Source organism: Canis lupus, chromosome 7 (assembly GCF_011100685.1).
Source record: "Canis lupus familiaris isolate Mischka breed German Shepherd chromosome 7, alternate assembly UU_Cfam_GSD_1.0, whole genome shotgun sequence".
Lineage (NCBI taxonomy): Eukaryota > Metazoa > Chordata > Mammalia > Carnivora > Canidae > Canis > Canis lupus.
In genome coordinates this window covers 26,700,208-26,722,014 of record NC_049228.1, presented here as the reverse complement: position 1 = coordinate 26,722,014, position 21,807 = coordinate 26,700,208, and the positions used below count along the sequence as shown (strand labels likewise).

The window sequence follows — 21,807 nt, the reverse complement described above, 5'->3', positions numbered from 1 at the left end:
CCCCTCTGGTAACCACCAGTTTGTTCTCTATACTTGAGAGTCTATTTTTTGGTCTCTTTTAAAAAAATTTGTTCTTTTGTTTCTTAAATTGTGCATATGAGTGAAACCGTAAGGTACTTGTCTTTCTCTGACTGGCTTATTTCACTTAGCATTTACTCCTCTAGATCCATCCATCTTGTTGCAGATGGGAAGATTTCATTCTTTATATGGCTGGGCAATATTTCATTGTACATACATACCACATCTTTATCCATTCATCTATCGATGGACACTTGGGTTGCGTGTATATCTTGGCTATTGTATTTTTTTTTTATTTTTATTTTTTTTTATTGATTTTATGATAGTCACAGAGAGAGAGAGAGAGACAGAGAGGCAGAGACACAGGCAGAGGGAGAAGCAGGCTCCATGCACCGGGAGCCCGACGTGGGAATCGATCCCGGGTCTCCAGGATCGCGCCCTGGGCCAAAGGCAGGCGCCAAACCGCTGCGCCACCCAGGGATCCCTATCTTGGCTATTGTAAATAATACTGCTGTAAACATAGAGGTGCCTATGCCTTTTTGAATTAATGTTTTTGTGTTCTTTGGGTAAATACTCAGTAGTGTAATTATGGGATCATATGGTAATTCTATTTAAAATTTTTTGAGGAATCTCCATTCTGTTTTCCTCAGTGGTTGCATGAATTTGCATTCCCACCAACAGTGCATGAGGGTTCTTTTTTCTCTACATACTTGCCAACACTCATTTTTTAATTTTTTTATTTTAGCCATGCTGACAGGTGTGAGGTGAGATCTCCTTGTGGTTTTGATTTGCATTTCCCTGATGATGAGTGATATTGAGTATCTTTTCATTTGTCTGTTGCCATTTGTCTGTTTTCTTTAGAGAAATGTCTCTTATGTCTTCTGCCCATTTTAATTGTGGTTTAATTTGTAGGTTTTTTTTGGTATTGAGTTGTATAACCTCTTTATATATTTTGAATATTAACTTCTTATCAGATATATCATTGGTAAGTATCTCCTCTCATTCAGTAGGTTGTCTTTTTGTTTTGTTGATTACTTCCTTTGCTGTGCAGAAGCTTTTTTTTTTTTTTTTGGCATAGTCCCAGTAGTTCATTTCTGCTTTTGTTTCCTTTGCTTTAAGATACATATCTAGAAAAATGTTGCTATGGCTGATATCAGAGAAACTACTACCTGTATTCTGTTCTGAAGATTTTGATGGTTTCAGGTTTCACATTGAGGTCTTTAATCCATTTTGAGTTTATTTTTGTGTATGGTGTAAGAAAGTGGTCCAGTTTCATTTTTGTGCATGTAACTGTCCAGTTTTCCCAGCACTATTGGTTGAAGAGACTATCTTTTTTATATTGTATATTCTTGCCTCCTTTGTCATGGATTAATTGACTGTAAAAGCATGGGTTATTTCTGAGCTTTCTTTTCTGTTCCACTGATATATGTGTCTATTTTGTGCCAGTACCATACTGTTTCTTGTGCTGTTTTGTAAGTGTGGCCATTGACTATAGCAGACATTTAGGAGTATCTGAAAGAGAGATGGTAGATGGAGGAAAACCTCCTGGGTTTAGTCCTATCAGGCTGTCAGACAGGTTATTTTTAGTTGTTTGTGAACTATAAATTTTTGGGGGGAGGGGGATTCTCTCCCTAAGAAGTTATTTTTGCCACTGTACACTTTACCACCAAGGGGGAAATCTATACACATTGTCTGAGAGAAACATGACTGTCTGTTACAATGTTTAGGACTCTGCAGTGGTGGCAGCCCTGGTCATCAGGTCCTATTTGAGTTACCTTCCTCCACTGTGCAGCATATTCAAAACTTCCTAATTTTTCCTTTGCCACTGTGTTTCTCTTCCTGCCTCTGGTTGCATAATTTCTTGGTCTAAAAGCCTAGGCCTCCTAAGGAGACTTCATCCTGCCTATATAATTAATGCAGAGCCAGCTTTAGAACTTGTGCTGCAGTGGAGGGTGACTCTTGAGTCTGTAAATAAGCCATACAAGGTTAAGATTAGTTCTCCACAGTTGCCTCTTACCCTGGCCCCAGATAAAGAATGGCATCAAGGGAAGCCCATCTCACCCCTCCTACCTCCCATCTGGGCCTGGGCCTAATAAATTAAAGCTAGAACCTTAAGAGGGCTCTGTGATGCATGCTGGCCTCAGCTGCCTTATAGTTCAAAAGTAGTAAATTAAATTCTCCTTCCTGAGGACTATGAGGCCTGTATATGGAAGGACTCTTTTCCCTATAGGCACACCTGCTTAGAAAAAAATCTCTGCCAGCCAAATTCCAGGAGAAGACTATATTCTGAGGGTGCCTATGCTAGCAAAGGTAGATCTTTCCCAAGTAGCTGAGTGACTGGCTTGACCTGTGCTTTTGCTAGGGCCATGCAGTTTTGCAGCATTTACCCATAGAGGCCAGGCAATATATGAATTACTTTTATAGAAGCAGCTACTCATCTATGGATAAAGCCTGTGTATAAGCTTTTATAATCTACCAAGAGCAAAATATCAAGCAGTGTATGATTTACAACCTCCACTTAGGCTATAACAGTTTAAAGCCAGCTGCAGAGCTGAGAAAAACTTGTGTCGTCTACCATAAGCAAGGCCAAGGTTAAAACGCCCTGCTCACAAATAAAGTTCAAGGCCCAAAGCCTTGGCCACATTAGAACTTTTCCACATGTACTTTTTTTTCTCTCCATAATTTGATTCCTTGTCTATTAATTTTATGATCCAGTGTGCTGCCCAGATGTTGAGGTCCGAACTCATTACTAGCATATAGGTTTTGCCATCCCCGACAGAGCCTGGGTTCTCTTAGCATGCAGGGAAGGAGCTAGAACATAAACTCTTTAGGCTTGCCACAGAGGGAGGGGGCTGGGCTGTTCTACTTTTCCATGCCTGGTCTTGCAGCGGCTTTCAGGGTTTCTGTGTTTGGGGGAAAAAAAAAAGCTTGGGTGATATTTTATGGCAATAAATTTTTTAAAATGGTTGGCCTCCAGCCTTACAAACATGAACATGCCCTTTCAGCTCTGAAGATCCCTTCTAGTCGTGTAATTACGAGCTTGCTTGCTCTTATTTACTTGGACACTCAAAACAGAATTTGATGTTCAAACACCAAGAGGCTGTAAATGGTTATTCTACCGAATGTTGGTGGATTTTTTTTTGATGATTTTAAATTTGAATGCAAAATTAACATTTTATATTATATATTTCTTTATGAAGAGAACCTTCAGTTAATCCCATTTGTCTCATCATTCTTTTTAAATTTTATTATTTTAATTAGCCTTTGTCTTCTTTTTCTCACTTATTTTCCTTTGTCTCATTCTTTTTATTTCCCCTCAGCATTTTTACCTCTTATATTCTGACCATTTTTCCTGCTTGCCTTTTCCCTTTTCCTTTCTTATTCCACTGTTTTACATGGATTTCATGATTTCTCCCCCCCTCAATTCCTTTGTGAAAAAGTACATTAGGAATTGCTTTTTCTTGATTCTTATTTTAAACTGATTATCATTGGGAAAACAAAAAGCTCATTTGTGGCAAATATGCTTCCTTTCCCCACCCCTCCTCTGGGAGTGGGCCGGAGCTTCTTAAATACTTTATGACAGCAACTTAACTTGCTGACAGCATTTGGTGTTGAACACACTTCCATGGATGCCCGTGAAGAGATGTGGCCATGTGTACTTACAACATGCAAGATGTCATTCTCTTCTTCTTCTTCTTTTTTTGGCTCCAAATGAGGAAGCTTGTTGCAATGCAATGAATTTCATCCCATAGAATGTAATATCTAATTATTTTTTGCGAATTCTTTGCAGATTTCATTTTGACTGTTATTAGTAACTCATGATTTCCACATAGTACATTTGAATATATCCACTGAACTAAATCATGTTTACCAAATATCCTATTAGCTATAACATTTAGTACTTCTAGAAATAGTGGTGCGTCTTTGAGAAATTAATACAATGATGCCAGGAGGATCAGGCAGGTTATTGCTTCACATCAACTTAAATATCCAAAACTCCATTCTTATCTTCACTTACCTACTTTTTGCTTTTTTTTTTTGAAACCCCATTGACATCACCAATCTCTTCATTTTCTACCTTTCTGTTAGACCCCTCCTGGTTTCATTTCTGGCCTAGATTGAATGGATGATCACCTGAATGAGTACCTTGCTCTAAACCTTCAACATCTTTACACCCATGTACTTAGGTCCTTTGGGCCTAGAAATTCAGAACCATGGATCAATTCCATTTATCGTCTCTTTTTCTACATCCAGTGTGTAGAACACTGCTGATGATAACTATTAAACTATGCCAATTGTGTTCCTGCAAACTATGGCCTTCATTCTCAGCTTTCAACTATTTTTTTTTAATTTTTATTTATTTATGATAGTCACACAGAGAGAGAGAGAGAGAGAGGCAGAGACACAGGCAGAGGGAGAAGCAGGCTCCATGCACCGGGAGCCCGACATGGGATTCGATCCTGGGTCTCCAGGATCACGCCCTGGGCCAAAGGGTGGCGCTAAACCGCTGTGCCACCCAGGGATCCCTCAACTATTTTTTTTTTAAATAATTTATTTTTTTAGAGCACTTTTAGGTTTACAACAAAATGGAGATGACAAGGTACAGAGATTTCTCTGTACCCTTTGCCCCCATATATGCATACCCTTCCCCATTACCAACATTACTTACCAGATTTTTTTTTAACCAAGGATGAAGCTATATTGACACATCATCACCCAAAGTATGTAGTTACCGTAGAGTTCACTCTCAGAGTTGTATATTATATATATGGGTTTGGAAAAATGTATAATGATATTTATCCATTATTATAATAGCATGCAGATTATTTTAGCCCTAAAAATCCTCTGTGCTCTGCCTATTCAGAACTTCCCCTACCCCCACTATCACTCCTGACAACCACTGTTTTTTTGTGGGTTTTTTTTTTTTGTCTCCATAGTTTAGCCTTTTCTAGAATATTCTATAGTTGGAATCATATATAGCCTTTTCAGATTGGCTTCTTTTACTTAGCAATATGCATCTGAATTTCCTTTATGTCTTTTCATGACTTGATAGCTCTTTTTACTGTTGAATAATATTCCGTTGTCTAGATGTACTGTGATATATTTATCTACTCATCTACTGAAGGACATCCTAGTTACTTCCAAGTTTTGGCCATTATGAATAAAACTGTTGTAAACATACATCTGTGTACATAAGTTTTTAACTCTTTGGGTGAATACCAAGGATTATGATTTCTGGATTACATGGTAAGAATATATTTAGTTTTATAAGAGAGTGCCAAACTATATTCCAAAGAGGCTGTACCATTTTGCATTCCCACTGGCAAATGTATGAGAAATCCTGTTGTTCCATATCCTGCACTTGCTGTTGTCAGTTTTCTGGCTTTGGGATGTTTTATTAGGTGTGTAGTTGTATCTCATTTTAATTTACATTTCTCTCATGGCATATGATATGGAAGATCTTTTATATGCTTATTTGCCATCTGTATGAGTCATTTGTTAAAGTCTTTGGCCCATTTTTTGATCAGGTTGTGTGTTTTCTTATTAATGAGTTTTAAGAGTTCTCTATATATTTTGGACAACCGTCCATTATCCTATATGTCTTCTGCAAATATTTTGTCCCAATTATAGCTTGTCTTCTCATTCTCTTGATACTGTCTTTTGAAGAGCAGAAGTTTTAATTTTAATGAAGTCTGGCTTATCAATTATTTATTTCATGGGTTGTGTCTTTAATGAGTATCCAGAAAGGTGTCATTATACCCAAAGTCTTCTAGATTTTTTCTTTAATGTTATCTTCTATGAATTCTATAGTGATGTGTCTTGCCAACCATTTTTTAAACTAATTCTTGTTATGTTCTCTTTCTTTTTTTAAGATTTTATTTATTTATTCATGAAGGACACAGAGAGAGAGAGAGAGAGAGAGGCAGAGACATAGGCAGAGGGAGAAGCAGGATCCATGCAGGAAGCCTGATGTGGGACTCAATCCCGGGACTCCAGGATCACACCCTGAGCCAAAGGCAGATGCTCAACCACTGAGCCACCCAGGCAGCCCAAACCCTCTTCTTTTTTCTTTTTAAGATTTTATTTATTTATTTATTTGAGGGGGACAGAGATCATGAGAAGGGGGAGAGGGAAGGAGAGAGAAATAATCTGAAGCAGACTCCAGAGTATGGAGCCTGGGGCTCAGTCCCATGACCAACCTTGAGACCATGACCTGAGCCCAAATCAAGAGTTGGACACTTAAACAACTGAGCCACCCTGGTGCCCCCCCATCTTGCTCTCACTCAATGACTGATTGTCCCAATGCTCTCATTAAGCCACCTTTCCAACTTCTCACCCTTACTCTCCTCCAGATAAATTTAATCTCTGCTCTGATGAAGTGAATTGGAAAGATCAAATATAACCTCCCTAAACTTTCTACCCTTTTCCTCACAAAGGACATACATCTGCCCTTACTTACCAACTTCCCCAGGTGCACACGATGAGGCAGCTCCATTTCTGTTCAAGGGCAGTTCCTTTCTGTACTCTTTATCCTTCATTCTTATGTTTTTAATCCTTGAATCATTTTTCTTATATCACCAAACTCTTACTTTGTATGTTACTTCTCAAACAATAAATATGTTCAATTCTTGTCTATACTAAAAAAAAAAAAAAAAAAATCCCAAAACAACAACAACAAAATAGCAGCAACACCACCACCACCTCCATTGGTCCTGTGTGTGTTCTGATTTTAACTGTCTTTCATCTTCCTGTGGATAGAGCTCTTTTCAATCATCATTTTCATTTTTTACTTCCTATTCACCTTTCAACCCAATAAACTCTGACTTCTCCCACCATCACCCTGCAGCTGGCCTAGCTGAAGACACTATGATGTCTACATTGCACTTTATGCATCCTTGTCTGTGTTGAATTTGACATTCTTGATTACCCTGTCCTTGACATTTACCTTGCCTTTGGCTTCTATGACCTTATTGCTATATTTCTCTGACATTCCTTTTCAGGCTCTTTAAATGTTGATATTTCCCTGGATTCCACTGGGAGCCACTGCTATTTCATTCAGAGTTTTAACTGATACACACATATATCGGTGACTTGTAAGTCTTCATGTCTAGTCCTAACATTGCCATTTTTGCTTCAGAAGTCGAGTCACCCCTATGTGTATTTCCCATAGGTACCTCAAATTCACCATAGTCTTGGCTAAATTTATCAACTACCCTACACTCCAAAACTTGCTTCTTCTCTGTTCCTTCTGAGGCGGTAACCCCAAGAGTTTTGGAATTTCTGGAAGATCACAATGTTTAATAAAAATAAAATGTAACCTGTATATGTAATTTAAAATTTTCTGAAAGCCACATTAAAAAATAAAATGAAACAGTGAAATGGTTACTAAAAATTGATTTTACTTGACCCAATATATCCAACATAATACTATTATGATAAATCCTAGAACAATGAGGTATTTTGCATTTTTTGTACTATATTTTTAAAATCCAAGTTGCATTTTACACTTATTGAACATCTGAATTGAAACTATTCGCTGGGTTCCAGTGACCACATGTGGCTAGTGGCTCCTCTACTCAGTGCATTTGTAGAGTCTTTATCTCCACTAATCTCTCTCTTATCCAGTTATTAGTCCTGTTAGTTTTATCTCATCAGTATTTCTCCATTAAGTTAATTTATTTTCATCCTTACTATGCCATGGTTTTAGTTCACACTTTAGTCTTTTCTCATTTGAGTTCTTGCAGTAGCTTATGTAGCTAGTTTCTCTGCCTTAGAAAGTGTACAAAATCCACTAGAATAAAGGAGACTATAGTAGAACATCTACTTATATGTATTTTTATCTAGAAAATAAGAAAACAAGTCAGTCAATAGTCAAGTATAAATGTAAGACACAAAATATATTTTCCCACAAAATAAAAAAATAATGTTATTTATTTTATCTTCATGCAGACTTTAAAGTTTCTTTTTATATTTATATATGGTATACATAATTTATTAACACTATGGCCATATATAATTTAAAAATAAAATTACATGTGTACTTGAAATTTATTTTACTACTGCCAGGGGGAGTGAAATCACTAAAATTTGGCATCTCATGGACCTGTACTTACTCTGCCTTTATCTCACCTGCCTCCCCAACCTCAACTTCTTCATCCCCACCTCACATGTTCTGTACTTAGTGGCTCTTTCATATTTTATTCTTGTTTGTTCTTCTTCATACAGATAAACAAATAGGTAAAGTACTCCCTGGCCTGACCTAATTCTATTTCTCTTCTAGGCTCTTCTGAGGACTCTTTCTCTTCAAAGAAAGCCTATGACAACTTCATAAATTATGTCATATGCCCCCTCTCTCGCTTGACATACATTTCTTATTACATTATTAGACTGAAATTATATTTTTTATGGACCAACATTCCCCACTAAGACATAAGCAGACATAGGCAGAGGGGGAAGCAGGCTCCCCACGGGGAGCCCAATGCAGGACTTGATCCCCAGACCCCAGGATCATAACCTGAGCCAAAGAGAAGCGCTCCACCGCTGAGCCACCCAGGCATTCCACGACATATGATAGTTCTTTAGAAATGTTCACTGAACTACATTCATGGCTCTCCTTCTTGAAACCAGCTTCTTTTACCAGTGAATGAAACAATGATTTGGTCATTGCACTTTATGGAGTATCTGGGAGACTTCCTTTGTCTCTAAAGGTGCATGATAAAATAATAAGTATACTTTGATTTTAATACTGTGCTTAGTATCCTATTTCTAAGAAGCTCATAGGGTCAATAAGAATGTTATTGTGAAATGAATTGCCCACTTGCTTCTCACTAAAAATTAGATGAGATTACTTGCTCTAGCATAGTGAAGTTTTGGTTGCATGTGTACATGCAATCACCATCAAACTTCAGTATGGATGATAATCACCTTGGACACATGTTTAAATATAGATATCTGGGTTTCATATATATGTATTCTGATTAATTTGAACTGATGATGGCCCAAGATCTGTATTTTTAGGAAGCATCACAATAATATAGATGATAGAAACCATACTTTGAGAAGTACTGTATCCTTTCTTAAGTAGAAGGTAAGAGGAAGAAGTAGTTTTGAACAGCTGAGAGAACTGCCTTAGTCATGGACAGAGTGAGGTTCTCCATAGAGGTCTACAGAAGTTACAGAGCTATAATGGACACATGGGAAAAGTTGCAATGGAATCAAGGGTGGCTGTGACTGAGGGTGTGGAGGGAGTCATGAAGATCAATTTAAGAAAACTTTGGCTTATTTCACAATTTTCCCTAGGATTTATTTTTCTTCTTCAGCAAGAAAACTTACTATCGATATTTTTCCTAAAATCTTATTATTTGAGTATTTCATCTTCACTTAGGAACTGACACTTGTTAGTTGTTCAATAACTATTTTTTTTGATATTTCAGGATCTCCAGGATATTGAACACTATAGGTATAGGATGATTTTTAATATTTAGAACAGTATCATATAATTCTACTCAGTATTTCATTTTGGATTCTATGACAAAAAAAATTATCTAGCATAGAGGAGATAGTCAACTACACCATGTGGAAAAATCTAACTTTGCAACTATGAGGAAAAAAAAATAGATTTTCAGTTAAATGTCATTTGTAAATACTCAAAGCTGTAATCCAAGTGATTAATGTTTTAAAATTTAAGAGCAGTTTAAAGATTTTAATGAAGATGCTACATATTTTTTAGCATGACAAATAACCAGAAGTAGATGATGGATAAATCTAGGCCATTCAGAAGCTCCAAACTTTTATTTATTTTATTTATTTATTTTTATTTTTTAAAGATTTTATTTATTTATTCATGAGAGACACAGAGAGAGAGGCAGAGACACAGGCAGAGGGAGAAGCAGGCTCCATGCAGGGAACCTGATGTGGGATGCGATCCCGGAATTCCGGGATCACACCCTGAGCCAAAGGCAGAAGCTCAACCGCTGAGCCACCCAGGCATCCCATCCAAACTTTTAATTTTCACTTATTGTTTCAGCTTTCTCCCTCATCCAGTTTTATTCAGATCTGTGAGCTGTTAACAAGAAACTAATTGGTTGACTTGAGTTTCTTCTTTTCACCATTTGGTGGCCAGTCTCTGGTGGAAATCCTAATGAGATGCAAACCAGGCAAACAAATGGACTAGTGGACTGGAAGGAGGAGAAGAGGCAGTGGGCATGGAGAGTTTATTATTGTTCACCCAATCAACTAAATCTGTTTTAATTGTAGCAGCAATGCCATAAATAGTCTCAGCACAAGCCTATTAGTCTGCCTCATTTAATTCCTGTATGTTTCAGTTGCTTTGCTTCCACTATCCATAGAAGTCGTCTGGAATTTTAACTTTGTTCCTTTGTTGGGAGAGATTTCCCTCTGGTTATCTGTAGTTTGGGAAGATAAATTATCTTGAATAGCTTAATAGAGATTGGGCTTTGGGGAAACAGTGTTTTTCTTATTGCAATCTATATCTTGTTTTTAACTTCACTTAGTACAAGACCTGTACTCTCTCTATTGGCTCATGTTAAACTAAACATCTCTGCCAATCTGTGCTCTCTTGTAGGTGATTCGCAAGGGGTGGCTAACCATCAGCAACATCGGCATCATGAAAGGAGGCTCTAAGGGATACTGGTTCGTCCTTACTGCTGAAAGCTTGTCCTGGTACAAAGATGATGAGGTAAGCCAAAGAGAATGACAGAGTTTTCTTTTTAAAGAATTTCTAATTTCAAGCTAATTGATATTGTGATATACAATTTCAAGACATGAGTGGTTCTCTTTCAGTAAGACTTAGCTTGGGGTGCTTGTTTGAAGAAGCATTGTTTTTTCCTCATAGATTTTTATTTTTATAATATTCACCTCAAATTTATTTTATTTCTTTGGTATAGTTACATGTTTGTTAACCCGATGAAGTGGAGTTTGGGGTCACTAGTTGGAAATCTTCTTGTTTGTAGTAATAGTGAGATACTGATAAAGGGAAAACAATTTTCATTAAATGTGTTGAAAAGATCCAGGAATATAGAGCATCCTAAGAATGAAATTAATAGCACTGTTGTAAAGTTAATAAAGAATTTTGAAATTGTTGCTGTTATATCTGTCTCAAATGGCAAGCTTTTGAAAATGTCCAAATCACTAGTCTTTAAGCGAGTCTCAGGTAGTTGTTTGTACAAATGTTGTACTTTGAAAATTTGATAGCTATGTAAAAGCATGAATTATAATAATTATGCTGTTCTGGTTCATGTTAGATGTTAATAGTTTTGGTCCTGTGATTTCAAAATCTTACAGCTATAAAAATTCAAAAAATCCTATCAGTCTTATGGATCCATTAGGATGCTATAAAATGATACTGCCGAATTTGGGAGATCATGGATGAAATTAACTGTTTTGGAAATTTTAACAGCTCTGCTCTGGTCTGACCTGAGCAGTTCTTGGTGCTTATAATGCAGTATGCAAACATTAGATAAGAATGCTTTGTGATCACAAAGCTATTTACAGGGGAGATTGTCTATACATGCTATAAAGGCCATGTATACCTGGTATAAAGGGCATGTATTTCAGAGTTAAAAGTCCTTCCAATCCTGGCTTGATATTTTTTGGAAAGCATGACAAGGTGCCTTTGTTGGTGGTTGGAATTAAAGTTTCACATATTATACAGTTCTTTCTGTTCCCTAATGCTTTGTGTACAATAGTGTGTTAATCAGATGATCAGTTGATGACCACCAACATTTCTTCAGTAAGGGAAATAAAATCTTCTAGAAATGTGCAAGGATGATTTCAATGCAAAAATCTTTTAAAATTTTTTTATGTTATATTTCACTGACTTCAGTCAAACGTGGAATTGGTTGTTATGTCTTTTTAAAAATTTTTATGTTATATTTCACTGACTTCAGTCAAATGTGGAATTGGTTGTTGTGAGAGTCTGAGGATTAACAATGGTTTCTTTCCTGTGCTGGCTGCTTAGAAATCCCGATCATTGTGTGGGAAACTCTAGTGTTTAAACATCACAGCTTCAGGGCTCTGAGATACCTCACTAGACAGAAAATCAGTAAAAGAGTACCTTCTTTTGCATTGCATTGCCTTAAGAGATCTTCTCTTAGATATATTCTGTTTCCAAGGATTGAGAGGATCATTTATGTATACTTAAACACATATTGGTTTGGGGCTTTTATCAGTTATTTTAGGGAAAGCAAAAGATTTTGCTGAGGATTCATAATAAGAATAGCTAGTGTTTTATATAGACTGATTAACTCATTCAAGGCACATTAGAATCCTAAAGATAGGTGCTATTATTTTTCAAAGAAGTAAACTAAACAAACAAAACCCCCAACTTTTAGAAAAGTCATTTCTCTAGGACTCAGTTTCCCTTATGGCTGACTACTGAGTGTTTATGAAGACAACTAACTTCCCAAGGTCACATAGCTAATTGGTGGCAAAACAGAAATTCACACTCAGGCTATCTGGCTCCAGAGCTTATGTCTTCAACCATAAATGTAGGCAAGAATCCCAGAGATGCTAGAATTGTCCAAGTCAACCTCATCCCACAGAGGATTTATTAAGACAAGTTCCCGGGATTTTGGCATTGATCTTTTCCTGGATATTAGTATCAGGGGCTCTGAAGACAATAGGATTAGTGGCTGCTCTTGGAATATGGCTTTGGGGTTCTCTTGTCAGGCTGTGTGGAACTGAAAGAAGGCCACTGGAAAGCATATGATGCCCCCTGGGGCGAAGGGAGAAGCTTTGAGAGCTTGGTAAGCTTATGATAACTGGTCATCCCTTCCTCTCCTCTATAAACTCAGGATAACTTTTTAAAAATTTCTGTTGCTGAAGTGCCCTCATGAGCACTTGTTTTCAACAAATGGAAAATACATGTGTACAGTTATAGTATTAACTGAGTTCTGGAGATTGTCTTATTAAAATTATATGTGTGGAGGGTGTTTGGGCATGGGACCAGTGGGAGAGATAGGAATGACCCTTGAAATACAACGGAGTGATTTAGAAGTTTAGAAGAGGGTTGTTTTCTTAGTTTAGACCATTTCAAGAAAGAAAATGACAAAGTTGCTGTTCTGTGGAGCTAATAAAGAGACTAATAATATAATATCAGATATTAAGTGCTCTGAAGAAAATAAAATAGGGTAATGAGCTAGATTTTGTTGAAGAACATTCCAACTCGAGGGAACCATATGTGTACCCCTCCTCCCCAGGTGAGAGCCAGCAGAGATCCTGTGGCTGAAATGTAAGAGCATGGGGGAGAGAGTTAGGAAATAAAATCAGAGGTACCTGTGGGTGGAGCCTTATCCAGCCAATAATTTGGATTTTATATCAAGGATAATTGAAAAACAATTGGCTTGTTCCAACAGGATGTGACATGATTGGATTTATGTTTTAGAAAGATCACTTTGGCTGGTGGGTTGGGCATGATTTGTGGAATGGAATAGGTGTGTGGGATGGAATGGGTGTGTGGGATGAAATAGGTTTGTAGAAGGAGGGGAGTGGCAAGAACAGAAGAAGGGAGACCAGCTAGGAGACTGTAGCAATAGTCTAGATAAGAGAAGATGGTGGCTTATTCTGGGTGGCTTGAGAGGAGCTCTTCAATTCAGGGTAGCAAATGGATAGGCCACATAGAGCCACGCTGTTGCCATTACCTATTGTTACTTATTAGAAGTCTGCTCAAGAAACAAGATAGGAAGTGTTCAAAATATTAATAATGTCTGACTCACAAATGACCCTTCTGTTTAAATTGTGTCACTGGAGCAGAGCCTTTTTTCCACTGGAGCCATCCTCATTCATTCCTGCCTCATTATTCCTTGGCCATCTCCACTGGCATCCTCTACTCTGCTCTATTTCTCTCACCAGAGTTTTCCACCACTGCAGAACACCTCTGAGGTTGCTGTCAAGGTGAAAGGGAGGGAGCAGTATCATTCCTTGCTTTCTGCTAGTATTCAACAAACAGTTACTAGTGTCAACTGGGAGCAGAGGCCAGAAGGGAGGGTATGGGGAAAGCAGGTCAAGAAGAAATATCAGAGGGTAGGGCTTAGAAGTCGTGATGAGTCTCTGGCCTCCTGAATTTGTACCCTAAACTCCCATCTTTTAGCAGCAATGTCTTAAATGATACTTAGATTCCATAAAGGTCTTAGTTCATAGTTCAGGCCGTAGTTCAACTACATGTGGCCTGAACGTGCTTCTGTGGGTAACCTCAAAACCCTCCAATTTAGAATATTCCTTTGTGAAAATAAGCCTGAATTCTAACTCAGTGTTTGGAGTCCATCTGTTGTTAAATTAAGTGCTTGATCTTTGTTCCCATGGTATCTTTCTCATACGTACTTTAGCATCTTTATACTTGGAAATCCTGTTATATGATAATTTCTTTTTAAAGATTTTATTTATTTATTCATGAGAGACACAGAGAGAGGCAGAGACATAGGCAGAGGGAGAAGCGGGCTCCCTGTGGGGAGCCTGATGTGGGCTGCCATCCCAGGACTCTGGGTCTGGACCTGAGCCAAAGGCAGATGCTCAACCACTGAGCCACCCGGATGCCCCGACGTGATAATTTATCTTTCTTAGTCAAACAGATGGGAGACAGTAAATATTGTTAAGTTAGTTATATTTTCATTCATTTAATCAATAACAAATGTGTATGTAAATTTTCCTGGGGGATTATCATATTTTTTTCTGTGTTCTGCCATCTTCCCACTTTCTTGTGTAATTAGATTGGTGTGTTTTCATTATATCAAACTGACTGTTAAGTAAATAGCATATTATGCCATAAGAATAGATAGGATTTTATGTAATTTATGACAAGTCTGTAATAAATATAAATGACTTATGAAATATATTTGAGATTGAAGAACAATGGCTCAGACTTTTATAGGATTATATTCATTGAAGAAAAGACCCCATAGGCCATATGCTTGGTACAATGAAAACAGTGAGGATGTGGATTTGCTAGGGCTAATGTCAGTGCTGGAACAAGTCCGTCTTCTCTGGGCATCACTTCTTTTCTTTTCACTTACGGAATGGGGATCTTAGCTCACCAAGTCACCTCAAAGTCATTTTCTAGGACTCTAAGAAATTATATATAAATAAATACTTTTATAAACTTTTAGATGTCACACTTACATCTTCATGGTTGCCACTACAAGTAACAACTGTGCCCTCCCACTGCAAAGCCATTATTTGACTTACATGTGTTCTAATTTCCTTTTTTTTTTTTTTTTGTCATTTCATATCGTGAGATAGGATGTATGGTATCTGAGCCTATTTTTGTTGTTGTTGTTGTTTTGTTTTGTTTTGTTTTTAGCAGAGAATAGTAAGGTTCACACTCTACTGGGAACTCAGATCCCATTCCTTTAGTGAGACTTGCCAGGCTGCCTCCTCTGCAGCCTCTGGGTTCTCTTACACCTCAGCCAAGAATTGGAGGTGATAATACAAAAACATGTGATTTCCTGTCGAAGCTGGCAGAAGCAATAGCATGATAACACTGTGTACGAATTTTAACCTAGAGTTGGCATGACTGTAATGGTAAGTCCCCAGCATTTTTCCTGCTTTCTGTCTATCCTGAACAGATCTATCTAGCCTACCCTTGAATTTTAGATGGATTCATGAATACCCTCAAACATTGTGGACTGTACTTTTTGAACCATTACTCTAAATTGCAATAATGTTATTTGTAGTATTACTGATAGGTGAGCTTAATAGAGAGGTTTCTACCTGTGTCACAGACACTGTTTTATTCCATATGTTATCTTCAAAGAGTCTTTATAATACAGTGTGGTATACAGACATACCTTATCTACCTGACTAAAAGAAATTGTCTTCTTACAATGTTAGACAGTTTATACCTAACCACCAGGGGATTTTCCCAAATGTGGCTGTCCTTCTAGATCATGTTCTAGTACCCCAGATGCAGAAATTTCTTTTACAAGTGACCGTGAGCTCTTTTCTAGGGGTTTGATAGGCCTTTTCCTGGCTTCATCCTCTCCAGAGCATTCTACCAGTGTGTATACCCCCAAGTCAAGGAGGATATATTTAGGGGTAAGGACAGAGTTTGAACATGCAGGCTTGTGTGTCCACAGACATTCCCTTGTATTTGGGATGGATGATCTTAGATCCTTGATTTCTATCAAAATAATGACCTAAGGATATTTTTAGTACTTTACCAAGGATTTGGAGAAGCAATACAGCAATTCAGACAACAGAATAGTAGATACCCTCTGCACAGTTGTTTTTAACCAGTAGACACCCCACTTGGTGATGTCACTGGCTGCTCTAGCTTTGTGCTGGCCCAGCTTACGGGCAGTACATTGGCTTCTCTCTTTCTTTTTCCTCCTATTTCTTTCCTCAATGCTGTTCATCTGGATTGCCCCAAACTCAAGGTGTTTCTCATTCTGTTATATACATCCTTCAGGTCTTCTCAGCATCTAGTCCAGCCTTTGCTCCAGCCTCAATTTTGCATAATCAGACTAGTCAAAATGCTAAACCAAGCCAAATGGACTCCCGCTTAGCAAGATGCTCCCTAGTTTGACAGTAATTATTGTTGTAAATAGTATCCTATTAGTCATTCTACCTGCTTAAAGTCATTCAGGCCAGCTTTCTATCTGAATTATAATCTTGATGATGATCATTATCATCATAAAGGTTAAAATTTTTTGAGTATTTATAGCTTTCCAGGCACTGAGGTGAGTATTTTATTTATATTCCCCATTTTAGAAATGAAAACTGAGACTCAAAGAGAATAATTTAGCCAGCTGCTCAGTGTTGATGCTGTGCTCTTAATTGGCTGAACATTACCCAACAAATACTTTCTGAACACCTGTTATGTAGTAGACACTATCCTACTCATTAAGGATAAAATGGTTAGCAAGGAATTCATGGTACCTGCCCTCATGAAGGATAGTTACTAATAAAGAAACATACAAACAAGCAGGAAAACCTGTCAGATGTGCATTACAAGCTATGAAGAAAATAAATCCAGTGATGTGTTTGACTTAAGGAGTGTCTGAGATAGGATCCCAGCCTGAGAGGGATGTTGAGTTGGGTGGTCAGACAGAGGTTTATGTTATTGTCTTAAGGCAAAATTGAGCCTGATGAATTGAAGAAACTGTATTAAGACCAAAGAGAACAAAGAGAAAATAACTCGATAAAGATTAAGGATTTTGATCTTAAGAATGATGAGAAGCCTTGGAAGTTTTTAAGCTGGAAAGCCACATAATAAGATCTGAATTTTGGTTGCCTTGTAAAGAATGGACTGGAGGAACACAGAACTGGGTTGGGGAGTTGTTAGGAAGGTATGGTTGTGGACTATGTAAGAGAAAATAGATTGGGCTGGGTGGATTGATGGAAACTGATAGAAGTGGATAGACTTAAAAGATTATTTCAGATGGTGAAAATTGACAACTCATCACATATGATACATATTGGTTGAGTGTTTCTGCTAATTTGTAAGCCTCTTGAGACCAGAAGCCATTTTCTTGTTCACTGTTCTACCAGTGAACATAGCACTGGCAGGTGACAGTAAATATTGGTTGAGTGAAGATGTGATTGAGCAAGTAAATAAATAAATGCAACCTAATAATTCATCATGTCCTATTACTTAAGGCACCTAAACTAAATTATTTAATTACAGGGTAAACTTACAATTTGAGGTAAATTGTCTTAAAGTTTTCTTAATTTTCATCATTGAAGGTTAATGGTTCTTTATTTCCTCTCCTGACTCTGTAGCTTCCTGAACTGAATACCGTTTAAGCAGAAAATAAATTTCCCAATCTTATTTAACACATAGTAAATATATTTTGTACAAATCAGAGAGGATTTAGAAAAGGGCCAAGTGTAGCATTAAAATAGAAATTATCATTTCAAAAAGGATTTGGGGTTTGGATAGTTTTATATTAATACTTTACATCAGATCTGGAAAAAAAGATGGATTTTATTTAAAATATGTATAAAATATGAATTTTAGAAGAATAGAATATTCTGCTAAAGGGAGAAAAGAAGCCTCATTTTTCTTAATATTGGTGAGAATGTGTGAATGATAGTTAAAATCTCTGAAGAGGGTTGCTAGTTTATGTATTAATGGTAGCTTACAGCCAACATTTATCCTACTTCTATCATACAACATGAAGATCAAAATCATTATTGAATACTTGTAGGAAAGTAGTGTAATTCAACAGAAGTGCCCCCAATGAAAATGTACTAACCTTGTACTGTTGAAGAAAATCCAAAGTCTGCATTGAAAGAAGGACATTCTTTGGACTCAAAAAATTGCAGGCCTCATTTTTGTGGGTTGAAGTATTTGGATAGCTTGATAAGGAGATTATATAATTCCTTTATAGGGATATTTACTTAGTATTGTTCTTATTATGTAGCTGTAACAGATAACAAATGTGACTCAGGTAATCAAAAACAAAATGGCAGCAATCTCCCTGAAGAGCCAAAGCCGTGAGACCAAGAGGTCCCAGAGATCTTCAGTTCTTTCCAGTTTCAGTACTTTTAAACATCTGCCTGTTTCCTGCTAGGTCCCCATGCTCCCTATGATGAGGAGGTTAGGATTGACCCTGTGAACACTATTCACACTCCTTGCTGAATTGTTTTAGTTAGCCAAAACTTACATATTTTTTTTTTTTTTGCCAAAGAAGTCCCCCAAAATACTGAACTTTAAAACATTTATGTTACTTAAAATTCTTCATGATCATAGTTGTGTTTTTTCACATATATAAGATATCTTACGTTATGCTTTTTTATGTAGGATTATTTCATACAAACATTTCCACATTCTGGTGTTATCCAAATATTTATAACTTTGACAAATATATACAACAACCCATAATGGCAAACACTTTCAAATTTATTAAAAATACTGAGACCCAAACCCACTCCCCTAAATGTATTTTTTGTTTCACTCAAAAGATTATTCTGGAAGAGCAATATTACTCTTTACCAGAAGAGTAAAAATTTAAAATGTGCTTCATTTAATAAATTTAAATATACATAATATTCTTTCAGGCATTTATTGAGAGCTAAGGGAAAAAATGTAAAACCAAAATGTCAACGTCAAATTTTATGGGAATATTATTGGCAATGTTATCCTGAGCAGCTCACTTAAGGATGACTCTGCTGGCCTCCTAACTTTCCCTTTGGAGTTTGCTGGAATGGAACAGTCATCTTTATGTTCTGACCTGCTATTGTGTCATCCGGAGTGGTCTCAAACACTGTCTTGGGACTGCCCTGCAGGGTTCAGTAGAGTGATGCAAATGTGGACTCGTGTTGGCATCTGCTGCGGGTTATATGAAACATTTAAAATTGGGTGGTAATATGTAAATATTTTGTGGGACATTTTTATATTGTCTTCCTGTTTATATTTTATGTTTTGTGAACTATTGTTTAGTACTTTATTGCTAGTCATAGACTTTCATTTAAGGTAAAAACCTTCATTGCTCAATGTGTTTTGCAGAAGTATATTTTTGCAGAAGATATATATCCTAAGGCCAAATTGTTAAATGCAAGAATGTAGCTTTAATTGTATTTTTACTTCGTTTTTTTGCAGAATCATTTTTCTCTTTTTTTAAAGAAATTAGTGTCAGGCCCAGTAAAACACCAAATAGCACAAAATCCTAGAAATTTTTAACCTCATAGGGTTTTTAGCCCTAAGATTAAATCTTTCATTTTAAAACTGAAAAATCTGCAGAAAACTAGTTTTTTTAGTCCAAACTATATATTTGAAATATTTAATTAAGTTAAAAAAATGGAAAATTTTGTTTATTCTTGTGCAACATTTTCAAAAGTTTGACAAGAATCTAAGGAAAATGAAATTAATTTTAAATACTGAAATTAAAACATTTTAGTGAATCAAATCAGAGTTGACAATTTTCTAATTTTATCTGTCTCCACACTTTTTTTACCCATCAGTGTTTGAAACATTCATATACGCAAGCCAGCCCTGATCATTTCATTCCAGTTCACTATACTGAAGTTTTGATATTTCCTCAAGAGATATGGCAAAATTTACATTGTTTTACCATTGATCCTTTTCCTTGCTCTTTTTGAAAAATAACTGAATGCCTGAACATCTCAAGAGTTTCAAAGTTTACAGTGAATGGGAACATGTATTTCAAGTGAATGCATTGGCCTTGGTAACTCCACCTTTAGAACTATAGTGTAATCTTCTTAATTAAACAATGACAAAGTAATAAATCTTTGTATATCATGACAGATGGGAATATAGAAGCTTCAATTACAATTTTCTATATATCAGCAGAAGAGAAGCAACTATTTTAATACCTATGAACAGTATGTTTGAAATACTCTTTTTGCTATGTTATACCCAGACCCAAACTGGTAGTATTAACTCAAAATATATGATCCCCTGAAACATTATCTCTTCCCTTTTTCTTTTCTCCTTCTCTCTCTTAAAAAATCATGATACAGAAAAATTAAACTTAGTTTTTGTAGTAGAATTATTAGAATCATTTCTTCTCTGTCAAGCATTAGACTGAAGTTATATTGTTTTGTCATATTGATTATGGGGTTCTGCAAAGCTGTGTACAATTAATGTCAAGGGTAGTAATTTACTGACAACAATTAGGAAAAGAGAACTATAGAAAGCACAGGAACATTTTCAGAAATGGGTTTTATTATATTTCATAAGCACCACTCACTTTACTTTTGGTGGGTTTCAATATTTGAATCAAAATATAATAATAAAATAATACATACGAATTAAGTATTAAACCAACAGATTAAATACCCAGGCCCCCGCGCCCCTCATTTTGGTTGTAGCTCTTGGTGTAGATGCTATGGTGTGAGGGCTGCTTTCTTTCAATGGCTGGTTGTCATTCAGGCTGGGTTGTCATGTGACTGCCTGTCTGTGCCTGCTGTACAGGTGAGCGGATGTTCTGCACAGCAAGTGTAGACAGGCAGACACATGACAACTCCGTCCAGCCAGGCCCTTGGTTCCTTCGGGTTTCCTTTGCTCATGGGCAGATACAATCAGTCTGTTTTCCAGATTTGGTGATTTTGGAGGGTGAGGGGAAAGGGAGAAAAACACACAATAGAATTAAACATTAAAACATTAGGGAACTAAAACAAGTTAGACTTTTGACTTTATTCAGAAAGTACACTTTTACATTTGTTCCAAATGTGCTAACATGGATAATGGACTTAACAGAAAACTCACATTGAAATTTTAAGGAAACAAAACAAAACAAAACAAAAAGAAAAAAGATTAAGCACAAGGTTTATTCTTAAATCCAATTCATATTATTATTACTGGCCCACATGCAGTCAGAGTTCACAGTAATTGAACCAGATGTTTTTCCTCTTCACAAAAACTCTGCATATTTTAAAACTGAAGTTAAAGATAAAGACTATGTTTATACATGTTTCTTGTAGTAGATAAGTACCATAGCCCAGCCCATGAAAAAGAAACTTGTCGTTTACATGGAAACGGCAGCCATTTTCAAAATAATTAATGAGCCTAATGTATTTGGCAATTCAACCAGCCAACTTTGGTATCCGATGCTTTGATAGTGGGATTTTATAAGGGGATGTATTTTTGCCAATACTTTGTAAAGCAGTGAGAACTTAGTTAAATTTCTCATATTCTTTTTAATGCGAAGTATTTACATATGGATGTGAAGACCAAATAAAAAGCAGAGTGAGCTTACATGCTCCACCTTAGCTACAGCACCGTGCCATTTATCAAAAGGGTATAAAGTAAGAAGTTGTTACCCATGGTGATGCTCAGAATGTGTTTTGGACATTGGTAGTGAAGTACAG

General features: G+C 36.7%; 1 protein-coding gene and 1 non-coding gene across 8 annotated transcripts in view; one reads left to right on the top strand and one right to left on the bottom strand.

Annotated features, from left to right (window-relative positions):
* Nucleotides 1–21,807, top strand: part of DNM3 (dynamin 3) — a 547,820-nt gene that overhangs the window by 273,099 nt on the left and 252,914 nt on the right. For all 7 annotated transcript variants that reach the window (XM_038542511.1, XM_038542508.1, XM_038542513.1 and 4 more), the window contains one exon: nucleotides 10,604–10,717. In XM_038542511.1, the coding sequence (XP_038398439.1) occupies nucleotides 10,604–10,717 (114 nt within the window). The remainder of the gene's footprint in view (nucleotides 1–10,603; nucleotides 10,718–21,807) is intronic.
* On the bottom strand, nucleotides 20,868–20,977 carry MIR214 (microRNA mir-214). The gene has a single exon (NR_049435.1). It is a non-coding gene; the product is annotated as a microRNA mir-214 (primary transcript).